Consider the following 21,134-nt stretch of genomic DNA (forward strand, 5'->3'; position numbering starts at 1 on the left):
TTCCTCAGTGGTTTTGCAGTGCTTTAGGCCTTCACCCCCACAAGGGATGACATCTGCAGGCCAGGCATTAATCACAACAGCAGAGCAGAGGCACATTATAACTTCACACACACACACATGCACACACCAAGATAGAGAGAGAGAGAGAGAGTAAGACATTATGCTATATCTATAGAATCTATACCTATACCTATATATAGATATATAAATAGAATAGAATTTTCCCCTCAGTGTCACTGTTAAAAGCAATAGGAACATGATAGTGGAGACACAGACATTGGGCCATATGTCGGTACTCAGTCTGTCTCTTATTGCCAGTGCTGTAGTGAGGCACCCATATGAACGAAAGAGCTTGTTTATATAACATTTCAACATTTATTCAGTCTATATTGGTCTTTCTCTGTCTCCATCTCTCACTTCACTCTTCATTAACATGCACACACACAAACACATGCACATTCTCATAGCAGACTTGTTTTCAGTACAGTACTCTATAAAGTGTACTGTTTTTCCTCTCTTTTCCTCAAGTGCTTATTCCATCTGTCTGGGTCTGCTAAAGCCATCACTGAGCTTGCATCATTCCTCTCTTCTACTCTCTTTTTTTCCCTCTTTTTCTTTTACTCTGTGCATTTAACATTGTAATATCTGCAAAAAGCTTCAAATGATCAAAATCGTTCCTATGTCACTCTCTTCAGAGAGCATGGACTGTCAGATAGAGAGACTTTTCTTATTTAGCTGTAGATTGTTCTTCTGGGCTGGGTACACTGGCAAGATGGCACTGGGTTCAGGGAGTGCTGCAGCAAATCGGAAGCAGCTGGAGAGTGACAAAGAGAGAGAGCCAAGAATAGAGACACTGATGATCTGTATGGGCTTTAACATACCCACTCGCAACACTTTAGCTGTCCACACATGGCTGTCAATGAAAATTCTATGGCTCATTGTTGGAGGAAGCGTACCACAAATATTCCGTTATGTGAATGTCTGATTCAATTTAATATACCAAAAAACACAAAATAAAATGGTTTGGAGTTCCAAAGTAATATTCTTTCGGGGGACCAGAGTTTCTGCCTATATTACCTACATACATATGTGTATAGTGTTGCTGCAAAAAGTACCACAAAAGAATGTCCAATAATCTGCATACACAAGCATAAAGATATGCAAACACACACTTGATAATACACTGAGTTGCCAGTTGATTAGATGAAAATACTAACATTAATAGTCTATTAATCAGGTATACCTACCACATTGTCACACTTTATATACATGGCTTTGGTATTAAACACAGTATATACGGCCACTTTTTATACACGTATACTACTGTACTAATCCAAGTGATCCTTCTGTACCTCAATCACCTGTGACCAATAAGTAATATATTCATGTTATGTCAGTTTCCCTGTGAATATGATCTTTAACCAGTTAGGTCAGTGGTAGCCTTATGGTGGTCTCTTGCCATTAATGGCTGGGTTACATGATCAAAGTCAAAGTCAAAGTCAAAGAAGCTTTATTGTCACTTCAACCATATAGAGCTGATGCAGTACACAGTGAAATAAAACAACGGTCCTCCTAGACCAAAGGTGCTACACATAACAAAGGCAAAGTACAGGTGACGCAGACAAACATAGAGCTAAACATAGAAATAAAGCTAACTATACTTAAGGTGCAATCTTTAGAAACTAGACATACAACAGAATTGTACAGGATGACAAGACAAGACAGTGCAGACAAACAGGACATATAACGCCGACTCTGTGACATATTGTATATGCTGTGTCCTTTTACTTCCAGTAGACTTGCATTTAACAATCATAAGAACATAAAAGCAAAAAAAAGAAAGAGGCTCACAAACAATTGCTGTGTCACTTTCCTAACAGTACCCCCCCACACCTGTTCACTGCCTGAATAAAATACATAGATGTGATAGGTCAAGCTGACCCCACTACATCATTATGGGAAAACACTGAAACATATTACATAAACATTTTAACAACATATTTCACTGGCTCCAACAACACAGCCACTTATGGGTTAAATCTCTCAGTGTCCATTCCAAGCCTAAATGGGAGGGTTGCATCAAGAAGGGCATCTGGCGTAAAACCTGTGACCCCAAACAGGGAGCAGTTCAAGTACAACAACAACAAAACAACATTTCATTGGCTCCAACAAAATACAGATGTCCCTGATAAAAATGACCAATACATATAATTAGTTATACCAAATAAACATCTCGATGTAAAAGTAAACAAAAGCAGCGTTCACAAAGAACTCACCAACCTATAGGTAGTATAGTGCTATGATAGATAGATAGATAGATAGATAGATAGATAGATAGATAGATAGATAGATAGATAGATAGATAGATAGATAGATAGATAGAGCTATGTCCATTTTCTTTTCTTTAGTATCTCTCCCTGACTACAAATAAAGACCAAATTCTATGTCAAGGTGTCAGCATATGGGAGCAGACCCATAATCTGAGCCACCAAATAAATTTAGAATCTGTTGTGTAAATTTCATTTGTCTTGTCTTGATTTGTAATGTAGTGGTAGATATTAAAATAGAGCAATTCTCGGTTACTCCACTAGGTGGCAACATAGAGCACGAAGCACAGTGTCATAAAATCAGCTACCTCAAAATGTGCTAATTCATTAGCAAGCTAAAAAAAAGAAGAAGGAAAATCCACGTGTAACCCCAAGAAAGTCAATTGAAGATTAGTTCAATTGAATAGGAAAGAACTGTGTGGTAAAACCATACCTTGGAATACCACACTTTTTGTTGTTGTTAATAAAAATCTGTTTTAAATGATATATATCATAAAATGCACCTTTCAGATAAAATCCATTTAATCAACAAATTGAATAGGCGACATTGGTGTGTTTATTGGTCTACTAAACTGTTTGTTTGTTTCAATGTGTAATGTGGTCTGTTACCTAGAAGGTGTTTGAGGTCTTATCCCTGCTCTAGTTTCTTCTAGCTCCCTCATGGATACTGGAGCTCAAAAACGTGTGTTCTCTGTTAAATCCCATCTGCCCTCAGTGACGTGTTTGTCTGTGCAAAGCACTATGATGGATAATGATGGGATGTCTTGGTGTTGTAGTATTTTTCCCTCAACTTCCTAAGTCTCTTTCCTCATGCTAAAAACAAAAGGATTGTTTGGTTTAGTCAACCACCGTCCCTCAGATGTGGAACTGTCCTCCTTTGGTGATGACATCTGAAATGAGGGGTGAGTGGATGACTGAGTTTGTGTGTGTGTTTGTACATGTCTGTGTGTAAGGATTGGGGTTGCGTAGAGTGGGGGTGGAGGTGTGTTTGTGTGTGTCTGTGAACGTGGCAGGTTATACACACAGATGTTAAATAACTCTTCACACAGGGGGAGCCCTTGAGTGCTTGAGAACATGTACGTGTGTGTGTGTGTGTGTGTGTGTCCTTAAGCTCTTGAGATTTTGTTAATGACAGTATACATCTCTTGTGGATTTTCTGTTCAGTAACTAAATGAAGGCGTCCAAGCCAGATATCCCACCACATGCTCCCTGAGCCCAAACACACTTTTCTTTCAGCTCTGCTTTGATTTTGAAGAATAATGATTATAAGAATTATGACTAGCAATTGCATAACTACAGTCAGCAATGAGACATACAGCACAGAATGAGATGTTCATGACAATAGACGTATTGACGTATTACATGCACAGGTGTTGTTTAAGCTCTCAACTGTCTCCTTATGTTAAGAGCAAAAGGGACAATAGCAGACGTTGGTAAAGTACAGTGTGAGCAGCAGAAATTAGGGGCTTGTGTGTTGGTGATAAGCAACCGCCAGTCTCATGGCCTGTGATTTAAAGATCACTGTGTTAGTCACTAACACTATTTTTATCCGGACACTTTAAGTTAGGTTATTTTAAACTTTAAAATGGGTAGCTGCTCTAGCACTGGCTCTACAGCAGACTTTTAAACCGCTTTCACACATTTTCAAGCGTTCCAGCAATTTACCAAGGCAGGGTTATGTGTAATTATGAGTCGAAATGCTTGGAAAAGTCACAATTGGAAATCAAACTCTGGGAAATAGCCAGTTGAGGTTGGCATAAGCGTAAGCAAGAAGAATTCTATGAGCTAGGATCGTGCATTTTACCCTGCATTTGTCCTATGGCTTGCTTTTAGCTGAGAGATTTAATGTTGTCATGGACTTTTAGACAGAATGTCTCATCTTACTGCTTTGTAAATTCTTTTATCACTTCCATTGTGCATCAGCCATGGTATTCTGTATTCCCAGGATTATGTGTGAATGTTCATGGCCATGTTCTGAAAAAATACTGTGTATATGTTTATGTACAAATTAAAAAAAAAAATTTAAAGGCAATAACGGTTTACTTGGAACTTGGAAGTTCTGGGCTTTTATGAGGATTTACAAGCACCATCACTGCTACTGGAATCACACTTTTCATAGTAACACTCTGAAGTTTCCAAAGCAATACCATCATTAACACAAAAGGCTGACCTTCACCTTTTGCCCTCACTTATCATACCTCACAGATTGACTGGGGTAACAAGGACAAGGACTTACAAAAAAGTTAAAACGTTAAAATTCCAATTAAAAATCATTTCAGTCTATTCTTGTCTTGTCTTGTGGTTCCATTAGCTTTACACAACACTGTGTTGTTGCTTTTACACTTGTTTTGCATTTTCCCTTTTGTTCAAAAAAAAAGAAAGAAAAAGATTTTCAACACGCCCTGCTTCAGAAGTTCCAGAGAGCCTAGCCAAATGGTAATAAAATGTTCAGAGGACATGACAGAAAAAAGGGTAGGGAAACACAGAAAGAGGACTTATTTGTAACAACTTTAACAAACTCTCAAGAGGTTAAACAGGGCAGTAGCGCGTGAGTGGAGTCTCTGCTATGCCATTGCTGTGACCTCAACATGTGGCTGTGTTTTTCTGAGGCACTCGCCGAACCTTGACCTGCACCATGCCTCTGCGAGCAGATTGGATCTGTGCAGGAGGCCTATCAGAAAGCTGACTTACACCCACCCTTAGAGTTGAGTGAGCTACACATAGTGCAGTCTAATCTTACTTCGCTTTCTGGCTGCACAACAGTGGATCAGGCATTACACACCAACTGTGCAGGACTGTCAGGAGTTGTTTTGACTGAGAGCAGTGGAGCTCTCGCTTTATCTTTCTTACTCCTTCTTAGGGAGCATTGATGCAGCACCCCACTAACAGTGGGGGCGGGAAGAACAATATCATATCACTGCAGTGACTAAAATAGTGCACAAGATTTTTATTGCACATGCATTTGTCAAACCTACACTGTCTGTACATTTTGCAAAAAAAAAATATTAATGGAATTTCAGATTTAATCTGTGCTCTTGACTGCAGCGGATTCGTTGTTTTAAAGAGGCATTGAGTGCGATGACAGACCAGCCAACTTCCCTGTACTGTATACAGGAGGGTGCGGCTTACAATGACCTCACCACTCCACACTTTATAAGTTATGAGACAAGCCTTTACAAACCAGGACAAACATCCAACTACTCAAGACACGGAGAAGCCCTGCTTTCCTTGCTAGATTATCCAAACCACTGTATGCTTTGCATGATTCAAATCTGTGTACTGCTTTATGTACTCGGAGAGTTCCTCTGAGAAGCTCCAATAACTCATTAAGAAAGAAATACAGAAAAATAAATGAAATGAGCATCATGCTTGTAATCGGGTGGCGTATACCTAGTACGTACAGTACATCTGTCTCTATGACGGCATTGGATCACAGCATTTCGGAAACTTAATGATCTTTAACCTAATAATCAGGGAATTCAATTTTGTAAGGTAGTTCAATTTAATAGCACTTAACAGGAATGCAAACTGCTCTCACAAAACTTGCTAATTACACTCACAAACTTTTTTATTGTCTGGTAATGCTAACTTATAGCGATGAACCTTCACACCATCATTTAACTGGGTTGGCTAAGAATGTAAAACCAATAAAGTAGCCATGGCCTGAAAAGTGTGGTTTTTAAATGGGTACCCCTCTACTGCACACATTATACTCAGGAAAAAAAAATATTGCAATATTGCGTTTTATTACATTCAATTAATAAAAATGAAAAATTGTATTTTTATTGGTAGTTTAGGGAATATTTTGGAGGTGCATTGCCATATGGGAACACAACAATGCAAAAGGTTTGGTTTGCATTTTACTTATTTTATTATCACTGTTACTATTTTTTTGTCACTGTTGAAGGAGAGGTACATATTGCATATAGGGTATTTACTCCAGGGTTTTTCTTCTTTAAATAAAAAGGTTCTGTGTGTAAACTTTGCTAACTTTTGATCGAAATCAATCTGTAGCTGTCTCCTGTGTGCTGTATTGCAACTAAAATTGATTCTTCCTTTCTTGCTGCATTATTGGTGCATTTCTACCTCTCCTGGTCTAAATAATCCTCACTATTATCTAGGAATATCCAAAGCCAGCATCTTCATAAAACATTTCCATGTTCTGACAAGAAGATATAAAGAATTTTATTAATGCAAAATTAGAAATGAACAATAAATCAATAATACATTTAGATAATAATTATGAAATAATACAATTCTTATTTACAAATCAATCAATCAATTCTTTCATTCATTCATTCATTCATTCATCTCCAGTATCTACTTTGTCCTTGTCAGGGTATATATATATATATATATATATATATATATATATATATATATATATATATATATATATGCATGTGCACCTATGGCATGTTAGCATAGCCAGTTCACCTACATGCATTTTTAGGTAAAAGGAAACTGAAAAAATGGATCTGCATATATATATATATATATATATATATATATATATATATATATATATATGATAATATTGCTCCTAAATTCAAAATATAACTATTGTTATTTAGACTGTATATTTAAAGGAAGTGACAACACATCAAAATAACACAAGATCATGCAGTATTTGCAGTGCTTTAATAACTCAAATAAAACGAAATGCAAATAATTTGTAAACAAATTGTGTTAATGCTTTGGCTAAATTAACATTAGGAAATCACTATTTGGTGGAATAACCCCGATTTGAATGTTTTTTGGCTCTATGCTCTCCACCAGTTTTTCACATTGCTGTTGGGTAACTTTATACCACTCTTTTTGCAAAAAAGCAAACAGCTCAGTTTTGCTTGATGGTTTGTGACCATCCATCTTCCTCTTGATGACATTCCAGAGGTTTTCAACAGGGCTCAAATCTGGAGATTTGACAGTGGTCTTCATCTTCTAACAGGGTAGACTAAAAAAATAACACAGCTCTCAGTTAACACAGCTCTAAAATGTTTTCTTGCACGGTTTTGATTGTTATGGTATATTCTGATAGCTTTGCCTACTGTTACACTGTGAAATAAATAAACTGTAAAAAAAAATTACAATGGAAGTCAGTGTAGAGATAATGAAATCCAACTGATCTGTAACTGTGGCACTTGTGTGCTAGCTTACAAGCCGTAAAAGAACTAGCTAATTATTAGGAGTAAAAAGATTTGGATCAATGCAAAAAATTGAAAGCAAGAACTGAAATGAATAGAAGCAACAATTATAAATTAAGCATATTATGGATTATAACTGATCAAAAATTGATTATTGGTGAAAAGGGGAAGACAACTGGTGTGTAAAAAAAATCATATTTTAAACTGATATAAATAGGTAATCAAGGTGCTCTGATTTGTAGAATAGTCATTCTCTACATCTTCATCATTCAAGGCTCTAGAGTAGGCTCATCCCAGGTTCTGAACAAAATTGGTCACATATAGATTGGGTGGTTACTAAACCGAATCATGTTTTATCATATCATGACAGATTCAGTGGTATGATCAAATATTAAATCATTGCCTAATGAATCATAATTATATTGTATCGTATCGTATCAGATAAAGTGGTACAAGCAAACAGTGAACTGCTGCTCCAAATCATAACATTTACCATGTGGAAGCTTGAAGTTTATAGCCATTTTGGAAACAATTAAAGGGGTACTTCCAAATGTGTATGCAGAGACCTTGTCGTTTTAAATAAGGGGAAATTATGCAGGTCATTTTCAGAAGTCTGTGCGTGAAAAATATTTCTTATTCTACAATAAAATGTTTTAAAAATGTTTTAAAAATACTTTTTACACTCTCTTCCAGAGAAAACAGTGTGAAGCCAATTCCTATTCCTAAAGTTCCTAAAATATGAATCAAATGACATCACTACACCATTATTATACCATGACAATTTATTCAGATTATTTCTTGCTTTTGAAATCTGACGCAATTTCCTGTGAAGGAGGGGGGGGGGCGGTAGTAACCCAGGGGGCGTGGCTACGGAGTCATTTGAGCTTGCGTTCGGCTCTTTAAAGGAAAATGAACGGAGCGAATGAGGGCTCACGCTAAATCTATTCTAGCTGCTGTGGAGGAGAGAAGAGTGATCCTGGTCTACGGAGCGAGGAAGCCTGAAACTTATGGATCAGAGTAACACATGCGAATAAATGACTGCAGAGAACCTGCAGATGTGTGTGTGTGTGTGTGTGTGTGTGTGTGTGTGTGTGTGAGTGTGTGTGTGTGTGTGTGTGAGTGTGTGTGTGTGCGTGTGATGCTCCGGCTGTAGCGTTTGAACGTGGAAGCTTGGCGGTCTAGAGGAAGGTAAGCAGAACCAGCTGTCTCCTTGCACATGCCTATAAGTTGGTAAAAGGTCGTGGGATTAGTGAAATGTGTTTGCTCCTTTGATGTGTTTAGTTAGCAAGTACTTTTGTTGTCATGTGCAATAGAATTTGTGTTCGTTATGTATCAGATACCAGCTCTGTATTTTAGTGAACTCTCAAGTAGCGCTTTTAGGATGGACGAGCCGGGGGTCGTTTGGACAGCGTGTGTGTGTGTGTGTGTGTGAGAGAGAGAGAGAGAGAGAGAGAGAGAGAGAGAGAGACTTACTGACTGACACACCTGTACGCGTGACCATTTTTGGACAAAGTTTCACAGCAGCGCTCGAGACCCCGGTGACGTTTTATTGCTGTTTTACAGAGAAACCCTGAGTGTTATATAAACACCAAGAGTGTTTGTAAAAGTCCAGCTACACACAGTATAGGTGTAAACTCAGCACTGAGGATGCTGCTTATACTCTAGAGAGATAGACTCAGCATTATGAGAAGTGAGGAGGTTTTTTTTTTTTCTTTCATGGTCTAATAGTTGGTTTCATTTGTCTAGTACTGCGGTAATTAAGAGGTAATAAGATATTTATGCATGGTGTATGCTCATATCTCATCTTCTGGAAGTGGTGGCTCAGTGGTTTGGGCTATGATCAGTAAGGTTTTGATCCCAACACAAAGCTACCATGGTTTGGTCTTTAAACAAAAACATCCGCTGCTTAATCACTGAACATTTTCATCCTTAAATCACTTTTGTCCAGAAATGTCTAAAACTCCCTTTGTCTAAAATTTGATTATTATTTAATCCATATACAAGTGTACACTGAAACATAGTCTCAAGCGTCTAGAATCATAATGTGACACGATAATAAAGGAAGCTAAAAGTAAGTGAAACCGTGCAGCACTGTACCATAAATACACAGGACATTGCAGCACGATGCATAGACTACTGTGCATTTGACTACACATCAGACAGATCATAAACTACCAAAAGTTGATTATATGATTGATCTATAATTACTAATAATGATTAACATGTTGTCAGTGTGCTACAATGTACTGTATGATCTAAAAGTAGCAAAATATCAGCTTGTAAACTGTCACGGTAATACAAACATCAGATGTATATATCACCCCATAAGTAAATATTATATATGTTGTAAAGTGTAAAGAATAAAGGTGTTTAGGAGTCATTTTTTTCTTCTTCTTTTTAGAATTGCTCAGTTCAGTTTGATACTGATGTGTTTGGGTCTCTTATTTCTTACTCTGGCTATCTGGTTCTTCCCAATGAATAAATGTAAATGTTTAAGCAAGGAAACACCAAACTATGTGGACTTTGGCCGTCTAGGACTGAATGGGTGGATCTCCCCAACATTCAACCTTACATACATACCTTTTTTCACCAGACTAAGCAAAATGAGGTTCCCTAACTTAGTTGATTTCTGATTAATGATCAGTATATTATTTAAAAGCCTGAGTGGCAGTCCATGTCCCATGCCAGAAATTAAGGCATGTGCAAGTGTGTGTGCGTTGCCTGGCTTATAGCCATGAAAAGTTTTAGACCTCAGCCCAACTGTATGTCTTAGACCGGATTTATACTTCTGTGAATGCATTTATGCAAGCCTATCATGGTGTCATGAGCAGACTCACGCAAAGATGTCTAGCTTCATATTTGTATGTTACATGTGTGTGTACACTAGGTTAAGAGTTACAGAATAGGAAAAGCGGAAAAAAAAGGAACTGGACTCGGAGCCAAAACAAAGCAGAGTGTTGGATTTTCACTGTAGTAATGATAATTAGAAGATAACTCGGGGGGGGGTAAATTGGTTTTGAAACATGGTGAAGGAAAAAAGCAGTCCTTGTGAGATCAGTTGCAATATAAGACAGTGAGATCGCTTTGAACACAATTCTGAAGCGATTTAACTTGTGTGCACCGAAGCAGTATTAAGTGGTTCATGTATTAACACACTTCAGCTTTAACTAATGTTTAGCTCTACAACTTAAAAAATGTAAATGAGTAGTTTACTTTACCAACATTGAGTCTTTACTGAGAGTCCACTCAAAGAAAATAAAAAATAATGTTTCTATTAAAATGAGAGCTGCATCTAGTAAAAAGCCTTGTACACTATATTCACAAATGCTACAATATCTTGACTCTTTTCATATTGATGTGTGACAACAAACATGAAATATAGGAAAAACCTGATCTGCATGATGATGTGATTGATGATTTCCTCCATTTCTGTGGTTATTATACATTATGTTAATGTATAGCATTAGCATACTAATGTTCATATGCTAGTGTTCCTAGCATATGAGACATGGAAAATAATCTATATTGTATTATTAGGTCAGTATTATTACTTTGACTATGGAAGAAGAATCAAAACAGGTCCTTACAACATTTCCGGTCATGCAAATGGATACATTTCTACTGGTGCACTTAAGACGGCAGATAAGTCAAACAGTGTGATACATACCCATAAACCCTGTTCTTTGCATCGTAACACAAATACACTTTAACACAGAAGTATAAACCAGCTCTAATTCTATATTTACTACGCGGGCTGATAATGAGGGTGGCCAGTTTACAGCAGTCTGTTATTAGTCTGCACGGTGCTTCTTTGAGACCAGAGCAAAGGGAGGAAGAGGGAAACAGTATGAAGCAGACAAGATGCAGGGGAGACAGGCTTCATCTGCAGCTGTTATATATGTTCTATTTATTCAACCAGTTACTGTGCCTTACCCTGCAACAGATGTCTTTCAAAATAAGAAGCTACTGTCATGCACTATCCACTGATGCTTTTCAGAATCATTAAGGCTCCTGTCCATATAGATGACCAAACAGTTGGAATTAGAGACTATGCTCTTTGTTTTCAGGAACCGTTACACAGTTCCATTTGCTTTACAGTTAGACAGCTCTCTAGTGCTAACGTCCGCAGTGACCATAAACTGTTGCACAGGCGCCGAATGGAAACTTATCTTCTGACTAGAAAGACAGAAACAAGAAGTCAGACTTCGTTTGTTTCATGCTCTCTTGGAAACATACAGAGCGGTAGTTTTGGAGACATCATAGAATAAATGATGTCTGTTATATTGTTGTTTGTGTATGTGGTAGAAAATACACACATCAGATGCTGATCTCACATGCTTGCACACACCACAGCCTGACCCAGATCCACACACTTATTTCCTGCTGATTTTAGTCATTTGGACGAAAGGTCGCATTCTTAAGGAATTGCTTGGATCTTGTCATGGATAATCAAAAAAAAAAGCCTGAGGGGATTTCTGATGTCTGATAGGATGATATCACCTAACCACCTAACCACTTACATCACCACAGCTGCATGACTATAGGGTGCTTTTGTGTGTTTCTGTGTTTGTATCAATAATGTGTGTGTGTGTGTGTGTGTGTATGAGTGAGAACAGGGACTAATAGGAGAGGTTCTAGTTTAATATGTGAAGAATCCTGAAAATTGTGTGTTCCTTTTTTGACCCTGACACACCTCTCTATTTGCAGTCATATTCTCTGTCATTTATTTAGCTGAGAACATATAAATGCTCAAGATGCTGTTCATCACTAATGTTAGCAGAGGTATCCTAGTTGAGCACAAAGGTTCTGGGGTAAAGGCTTTTGGGTCCTGAATGTGATTTGTCCAGGACCTTGGAGACTTGAAGATTTGGAGTTTAGTGACATCATGTTTCCAGAATAATCCAGGTGCTAAAACAAAAGGAACAAATGTTGTAAAACAAATACTAACATGACACTATACCTGATGCTTAAACTTTCAGCGTAAAATCTAAATCAGCCCAAAATGTAAATCTGATTAAAGGATCATAATGCTTGCAGTCATATACTTATATCTCAGCCATTTTGGTTTATTTCAAGTGATTATAGGACCTAAGCCTTGTGTATTCATGGACCTGCATCCTTAGGTTTGAGGACTGAGTGTCAGAGACGAGCATGCTTTTTATAATGCCTGTTTATAGTGGTGAGGTGAATGTCCAGATCTCTTTCTTTCTTTTTTTTTTTTTTTGTTTATAGAAGTCGTTCCATGCGTTGAGTTGAGAGATGAGAGAGAGAGGGGATGAGTCACAGTCTTTGCCAGCTGTGCTCGTGGCTGTGTTGGAGGCCGAGTGGCCCCCATTGTGCAACTCGCAAAGCAGCTCTGGCTGTTTTGATGGAAACTCAGAGAAAGCTTAGAGTCTGCCCCAGTAGTGTCTTTCTGCCTAGGGTTGCAAAAAAAAGCCATGCTGGAAAAAATATTTGGAAATACCAACCTGGGGATAGAATGAGGAAATGCTCTTTTTCATTAAAATCGGTTGGATGATAGATTGACACTGATTTGGAGAATCTGCCTTTCAAAACCACACGTAATCCCACATTCATATAAAAGCTGTGGGTGCTTTGCAGTACAATTTTTGAAGCTCTGAGTCTACCATTTAGGTAATCTTCTCCCATTCCCATATTTAAGAGCTCAGGGTGGAAAAACACTTGTCTTTGATGCGTTAGAGAAACTCTGGTGAACAAGCAAATAGATTATTTGCACCCTGCTGTCATATTTGGAAACTAACACAAGCTTTGGCTTTATTTGAGTTTTTTTCCTTATAACTCCAGATTCACAAACCTTGGGTCTCGGCTGTATGAACTGAATGGAGAGTTTTGAACGGTTGTTGAACGGATACTCCCGACAGAGGCCTTCTGTAATTTGCCAACAGGGCTATAGTTAGGAGGCTACTAATTGCACAGCGCCACATGGCACTGTTGTGGCGGTGTGCACTCGGAGCACTCTTGTGTCGTGCTCTGTCTGGGCCTGCCGCTCCATATCCATCTTCTCTACAACAGCCATCCTTTATTGTCTGGTAGGAGGAACCATAATGAAACCATAAACGTTACTGCTTTGGAACTAGAGAAAAGCATTTATTACAGAGACCTGAATTCCACTGTGGACATTTATGGTTGTTAGTCTTGTTTTTTTTATTTTTTCTTAATTTTCATAGTTTCCTCTGTCAAGTATGAGTATTATCTTTAATCATTTTTAGGCCAAAGACAGTAGTGTTGCTGCTGGACATATTTTGCGTCTGTAATGAGTTGTTTCTTTCCTGCTGCTTTGATTGACTGCTCCCCCCAGGATCCCAGAAGCCTTAGACAGACTGTTTGTTAAAGTGCCTAGCTTTTATTATTTGGCTTACAGGCAGTTCCATACAGGTAAGCATAATTTTCAAGCTCAGTTTTCCCACCATTGAAAGTCGCCGACATTCAGAAAGAGAGAGAGAGAAAGAGAGAGCGAAAGAAAGACCCCCCCTCCCACATATCTGTAATGGGACTGTCATGCAGAAAGACGCCATTGTGTAGGCCTAGATCCTGTTTCTGCAGGGGCCTGTAATTAAGAAGGGATTGCATAGGCAGGGACATTTGGGTGCCTGCTTCAGGGGAAGGGATTGGCCTGGTGGATAAGCTGTCTACAAAAGTGCCTAGCTGCTCAACACCCACACACAACCACAGAGTCGACACCGGGTCCAGTCGGGACTCAGCAGAAGGTTGTACCATACACAGAGAGAAAAAGAGAGACTCAGAAAAAAGGAAGACTTCATTTAAATGTGTCCTTTGAGTTTGTTGTTTCTCTGTTACCAAGGTAACTTGAGAAGAGTTCTCTTTTTGACGGAGAGAAACAGTAAAAGAAAGTGCGAAAGCTTTAAGCCGGGAGGGATTACTGCCAGAACTGTGATGTCAGCGGTGCACTCACCTTCTAGGAAATGTCAGCAGGAGTAAGATCAGAGCACAGCAGAACACTGGCTTAGGTAATATGGCCAAAGATATAATCATAGTACTTTAAAAACATTTTTGACAAATTACAGCAAATCACCAGCAAAACAATTTCAGCACAAAACAGGGAAAATAAAAGCTAGTGCACCGAAGTTGGTGGTGGTAGACTTCAGTTATACAGCACCCATGGTTATGGGATCTATGTATTTGGATTAAATGTGTCTGATTTAAATATTAAACTACCTAAACTAACCTTTGCCTATTGTTGCACTATATATATTTTTTTGCAATATTACACTCACTAGCCACTTTGATAGGAACACCAGTACACTTGTTTATTCATCCAATTATCCAATCAGCAGATCATCAGAAAAATGACTAAGATAGTGCAATACCTGTTAGTTATTGTTCACATCAAACATCAGGTTGTTCTTTCAGTCTTCAGTGTGGATGAACCTGTGCCCACTATAGTCTCAGATTCCTGTTCTTGGCTGATAGAAACTCAGTGTGAATCTCAATGTGCTCTCAAGGTTTGATGTGATGTGAGATATGAGACGCTTCCCTGCTCACCACAGATATAAAGAGTGTGTATTTGTATTACTGAAGCATTACTCTCAGCTCTGTCTGTCCATTCTTCTCTGAACTTTCTTCCACAGAACTGCCACTTAGTGGATGTTTTTTTGTTTTCTACACCATTCTGTATAAACTCTAGACTGTTGTGTATGAAAATCCCAGGAGCTCAGCAGTCTCTGGAAAACCCAAGCCAGCTGCTTGGCATCAACAAACATGCCACGTTCAAAGTCACAGAGATCCCATTTTCCTCATTCTGATATTTGATATTAACATTGACTGAAGCTCCTGACCTGTATTGACATGTGGTATGCCAGATTGATTGATTGATTGATTGGATAATTACAGGAAGAAGCAGGTGTGCATGTATTTCTATTAAAGTTAGTGTGTAATAGTGTCTGGTGAGTGGCTTCTAAGACATGTAATAACGAATTATAAACACCAGAGTAAAAGTAGAACAAAGGTGGTTGCACTGGAAAGTTGTGGAAGGCAGCAGTGCTCAATTAGTTTCACTTCACCCTTTCAAAGACTGCCTTTTCTGACATATGTTTTAAAGTTCATTGCATTGTTCAACCAGTTCACCATTTGGACCATTTGGCTTCTCTCTCTCTCTCTCTCTCTCTCTCTCTCTCACTCTCTTTGGCAGGTTAGGGCAGTCTTAATGGCAGAGGTGATGGAGGGAAGTGCAGCAGCTGCAGCAATGGCTGTTCCTAGTGCCAGCATGGACTGGCAGAAGAGATGCATCGCCCTTGAAATGCAGCTACTCCGCTTCCGACTGCAGGCAGGGAAAATTCGACAGCTGCTGGCTGAAAAGGTATTGGGTGACTGCACTTAAGTCAAACTTAAAGTTCTATTTTTGGCTCAAAAAGCACAATTAGCACTATTATTGATTTCAAACACGGATGTCCTTTATACATGGTACATGGTATGTCTAATAGTATTTCAGTCCAGATGTAAGTACTTGACTAGATTACATGTTGTTCTCCAGCTTGTCTTTATTTCCTTATGTTAGACATAAGGCTTGATTTAATGCTTAACCTTAACTGATGCATTCTCCTGCTTTCGCCATGCTCGTCCTCCTCCTCCTCCTCCTGGGGCAGTGGGTAAATCAATGCTTTCTCCTCTTCTTCCCTCTCTCTCCCCTGCACTCATTCATGCTCTGCTGACCTTGCTGTTGCAAGAAGCAGTTAATTGTCAGACTTGGCAGAGAGCCTTGCAAAAATGAGTGAGGAGACACAACTGGCTAATGTGAACGTGTGCTTATTTGATTTTCAAGTGTGCGTGTTTGAGCAAGTGTGAGTCTAAGTTTTTATTGAAAAGTGGAGCAGAGTGCAATAAATTTCCGTCCTTCAGGATTTCATCACGATTACAGCTGAATAGAATACATTCTTTTTCTTTAGAGAGATCTATGACTCAACAGCAAAAATGGACACACGTTTGATCAAACACAAGCATCCGTTTGACTTTCTGTTATCTACCTAAATGGCAGAACGTCTGCTTTTAAGTGAAGGGGCCACTCTCTGAACAGTGTGAGACACATCTGGTCTTGAGAATGGTATAGATAAGCAAGACTAGTCTTTAAACCGTGAACATGTGTGTAATAATAGTCATGTTTACTCAAAGGAACAATGTAGTGAAGACATCAGTCTTATGGGCTGTGCTTTTGTTTGTCTCATGTTGAAAGTGGGCCAAACTCTCATTAAAGGCCGTATTCAGAATAGAGCTACTGTATGTGCACTTAGTGAGGGGTGATTAGAGAAATTGCTTACATCGCTATTCAGACCTTAAATGTAAATGCACTCTTACAAACTATTCAGACAGTTACGTTGCTTCGATGCTTACACTGTAGTTGATATTGTGAGCTGTAAATACATTCAAAGAACAATGGAATGTCATAGGAGAACAATATTATTTACATGAATATGACACCAAACTATTAATCATATTGTCCTTGTAAAATTCACTAAAGTTTATTTTTTAAATGGAGGAGATCAGAGGAAACGCTTCCTTAGTTCTTTTTACCAGAGACAAAAATATGGAATTTGCATGTGTTTTGTGGTCCATTATTCAGCATTGAATTTCTTTATCATGTCATGCTCTACAGTGGTGTTTAATGGCTCAGCGCTTTAAGAATTTGTAGGGCTACATAAGTATTTCTGTTTCTACCTAGCCTACAATTGCCAGTATAATATTATATTATATCATACCAGCCAGTACTGGTAAAAGGGGTTAAAGTGAGCTGTAACCGTAGCAGCCGAGTGCTAGGTGAGATTATCTTTCAAAACTAAGGGCACTTCTTTTCAGGAGAGCACACTGATTTACAATTATTTTTGTAATTTTTAGTACGTTATTGCCACTTTAAACTGTGCACCTTAACTTTCAATGCATTATATATTTCAAGGAAAAAAAAAAATATATATAAAAACATTAAATACAAAATGACATACAATTTTTGAAGTCTAAGCTTCAAGATTTCTGACACTGTAATAATAGTGGATCAAGTGCAATTTTATAAGCTGCCAAATAACAAGGATCTCTCCACCTCCCTGTAAGTATTGGCATAAGTGTTAATGTTGAAAGAATACGGTCCTACGGTTGAACTGTGTGTGTCCTTCTTTCTTTCTCCCTGACTATTTATGCCTCTCTTTTGCTCTTCAAAAGCAGGATGTTTGCTGTCCAAACAAAGTTCACAGACTGATGTCTTACATCAGGTCTTGTCTCTCCTCAAGATATCTACCCTTCTATCGACCCCCCCTTTCTCTCTCTCTCCCTCTCCCTCTCTCCCTCTCTCTCTCTCTCTCTCTCTCTCTCCACTTAAGGACAGGATTAAATATCCCTCTTTTCTCTGTGTATGGTTGTTTTGTAAAAGGAGAGAGGGAGTGGAGAGAAGGGTGTTGACAGCTTGCAGGTCATGTTATTGCCGGAAGATTACTTCTGACACTCCAAGCCGTGTTAAGTGTTTCACACACTGGCCCACTTTGGAGCTGGGGAATAGCACAATGTAGCATGCGATGAGAGTTTGATTAGAGTTTTTGTAGAGTGAGACAGTTTTTTTGTGTTTTCTGATCAAGTTGCAGCACATGCTTATGTGCTGAAAAGAAAAAAAAATTCTCAGTACTAAACAAAGAAGTCGGGGAACTCCATGGCTGTACTATTTATAAAATGCTTGAATAAGTATTGACAGTGTGTGTATGTATATGTTTTATCAAACATCTCCACACTGATAGGAGTACATTAAAGATTTGACCTTCTGAGGACATATCTATGAAGGAAAAAAGGCAGCTTGTGTTTAATAAACATAAAAATCCAATACACTTCCCTTGGCTAGGAAGAGGCATGTCCTTATTTAGTCACGTTAATACAAAGGTTAGTATAAATACACACAACGGCAGTGTTTTAGCAGTGATTTTGCATGTGTGAATAATGTGAGGGCAAAGTGAGAGAGGGCTGGTGGTGGGGTAATTACTCTGGCTTCATAACCAGGTATCAGACAGGAGGATTAGCCTGAAATAGCAATATTCTGTCTCTTCCTCTGCTGTCTCTCTCACTCACACAGTCTTTATATCTTGTAGCCTTCAGCTGAATTTTTCTTGTCTCTTAATACTTGAGCTAGAGTTCACTGAAGCCCTGTTAGTATGTGAGGTGGTTAATGATTATGGAGCTGTTTCACATTGGCGAGTCCTGCAAGATCTTTAACTAAGGACAGTCACAGACAATGAAATTCACTAATATTCCTGGCACCACACTTATTCTCAAATCCTTCATTTATTTCATTAAGCAGGGATTTATCTGTGTGTAATGGTGTGGCTGGAGTTTGCTGTCTTTGCACTAAGATTTAAATCAAACTAGAAAGAGACACCTGACCTCCTGTTCCAAAGAGCAACTGCATGTGCAGTGAGACAACTGGTAAATATCTGACATGCTTATGCTTGTCCCCGTGCCCTCTCACCTCCCAGACTCAGAGTCCAGACCCTCCACTTTTTCCTTTTTCATCCATTTTATTTTTGCTGGTTAACAAAGACAGGACTGAATGTCTACAGGTTTATTTTTAGTCTTAGGCTGGCATTTAAAACATTGTTGGGTATATTGTAGCCTGTTAGACATTCATGCAAGATTCACTTAACGGGATCCATGTGCACAGGTTTGTTAATACCAGTCATGCGTACTGGGCTGTGTGAGATGTATAGCTAGAAAAAAATGGAATGCACTCAAGTTTTTTTTTTTTTTTTCTCTCTGAGCCTCTGCCATAAGCTCTACCTAAAGACACATTGGTTCTATGCATTTACTTTAGCATTCCTTGGGCTGCACATTCCTCTTTAGATGTATGAAATAGCTGATCTCAGCACATTACATTCTTTAGTGTTACTTTTCTCTGTTTTCTAGTCACTTCAAGTCTGCTCACTTTTCAAGCTTTGGATGATTTCTTTTTCTTTCTACCCTAAAAAGCTTTCAAAAACTTATCTTAGAGTACATTTTGGTGTTATTAGGCCAGTTCTTCATTTCCCTTTAAAACCCTGCCCTGCTTTTAGACTAGCAAATGTCAATTCCTCTGTGGGGAGACTCAGTTCTTAAACCATCACCAGTTGAACATCTGTGCTCTATATGTGTTCAAGTATGTGCACAACTGTTATGAGTAGCGGGTGGGAGGTAGGTTTACAGAAACGAGGTGCAGTCAGACATGCCCTAACCACCTCTCTCCTGTCAGCTGGTCATGGTGGTCTGGCAGAGGATTGGAGCAGACTGTGGTAGGCACATACCCAGCCTTACACTGATAATCCACAGACTAAATGTAGCATTTGGTGTCAGGCAAATTTATTTCACTATTAAGCATTTATTATTTAGCATTCAGCCAAGTAAATCCCATTGGGTTACATCCTTCCGCTGAAAAGGTGGTAATGTACAAAGATCTGGATTTCAAAGACATGTAAAAGACATGTGTGCTGTATACAGTTTAAAACAGTACATCATCAGGCATAGTGAACCATTTAGAAGTTTCCATTCACAATTTTAATGCATAATTAAGTTAAATTAATTCACCAATCTCTGCATGTCTTGCTGTAGATGCAAGAACTGGAGCAAAGAGTGACCGAGGCTGACGAGCGGGCTGAGAATGCAGAGAAACAAGTATGACCTCTTGTTCATTTTAAATAGTGCTAATTTCTGCCTCTTATTGCTTTTTTATTACTGTTTCAGGAGCACCGATTAAATGTGCTGTTTATTTTGGTATTCCGAAGGTACAGATAATGGAAGAGAAGCTTAAATCAGTGAATATGCATCCAAGTGAATCAGAAAGCTCCTTGTACAGGCGATATCAAGAGCTGACCAGTCAGATACAGGAGAAAGATATGATAGTAAAGAAACTTGAAGCACAGCTGGAAAAACAGGTAGGTAACGATCTGAGAGAGACGCATAGCCATGGATGTCAAAGGCTGGGATGATCTGACCTTGTCACAAAACTTTTTTTTTCTTTATCTCCAGAATTTGGTTCGTGCCCAAGAAGCCAAGGTTATAGAGGAGAAAGCAGCAAAAATCAAAGACTGGGTTACGTTTAAGTTACGAGAGGTAAGCTATGAGCTAGGAAAGGATCTTCAGTTTGTTATGTAGGGCTGTAAACTCCTTTTGAAAACTTGAGCAGTTACTGTGCTACAATTTTTAATAACTTTCTCAATGAATATCTTTCCCTTTCAGATGGAGATGGAGAACCAGCAATTGAAGATGACTAACCTGAAGCAGGCAGAACAGATCCTCCTGCTGCAGGACAAACTTCAGAGTAAACTTACCTCTCTTTTTAAATCATTCTCCTCCTGTTTTTCAATCATTTATTTACTTTGAAATTAATTCGTTTTTTTTCCAACTTTACAGCTGTACTGGAAAGGCCCATATCTCCATGTTCTCCCAAGCCTCTAGTGGTGGATGCCCAGCTGGCATCCTCCAGTCCCTTGCACAATCCCAGTTACTTTGGCGCATGCCCAACACATGATGAGAGCTTGAGGATGACGGGCTCATGCAAGCCTGGGTCCAACATGATCAGAGGCACGTCTTTAGATTCCCCACACAATTTACTGCATGACACACATGGAGTTGTGTGATGTTGCTTTTTTTCCTGTGTTATGTCTTTTTCATATGTTATGATTCATTT

General features: G+C 38.7%; 1 protein-coding gene across 2 annotated transcripts in view; it reads left to right on the top strand.

The window, feature by feature from the left end:
- Nucleotides 1-8,373: 8,373 nt before the first annotated feature.
- Nucleotides 8,374-21,134, top strand: part of plekhh1 (pleckstrin homology domain containing, family H (with MyTH4 domain) member 1) — a 29,437-nt gene continuing 16,676 nt past the window's right edge. The window contains exons 1-8 of one of the 2 annotated variants that reach the window (XM_058399273.1): nucleotides 8,374-8,659; nucleotides 14,295-14,460; nucleotides 15,642-15,809; nucleotides 20,057-20,119; nucleotides 20,230-20,379; nucleotides 20,474-20,557; nucleotides 20,684-20,765; nucleotides 20,858-21,028. In XM_058399273.1, coding sequence (XP_058255256.1) covers nucleotides 15,657-15,809; nucleotides 20,057-20,119; nucleotides 20,230-20,379; nucleotides 20,474-20,557; nucleotides 20,684-20,765; nucleotides 20,858-21,028 — 703 coding nt within the window. In that variant the 5' untranslated portion in view covers nucleotides 8,374-8,659; nucleotides 14,295-14,460; nucleotides 15,642-15,656. The remainder of the gene's footprint in view (nucleotides 8,660-14,294; nucleotides 14,461-15,641; nucleotides 15,810-20,056; nucleotides 20,120-20,229; nucleotides 20,380-20,473; nucleotides 20,558-20,683; nucleotides 20,766-20,857; nucleotides 21,029-21,134) is intronic. The other variant, XM_058399272.1, reaches the window with a different exon arrangement.

The sequence above is a fragment of the Hemibagrus wyckioides genome, linkage group LG09, assembly GCF_019097595.1.
Source record: "Hemibagrus wyckioides isolate EC202008001 linkage group LG09, SWU_Hwy_1.0, whole genome shotgun sequence".
Taxonomy (NCBI): domain Eukaryota; kingdom Metazoa; phylum Chordata; class Actinopteri; order Siluriformes; family Bagridae; genus Hemibagrus; species Hemibagrus wyckioides.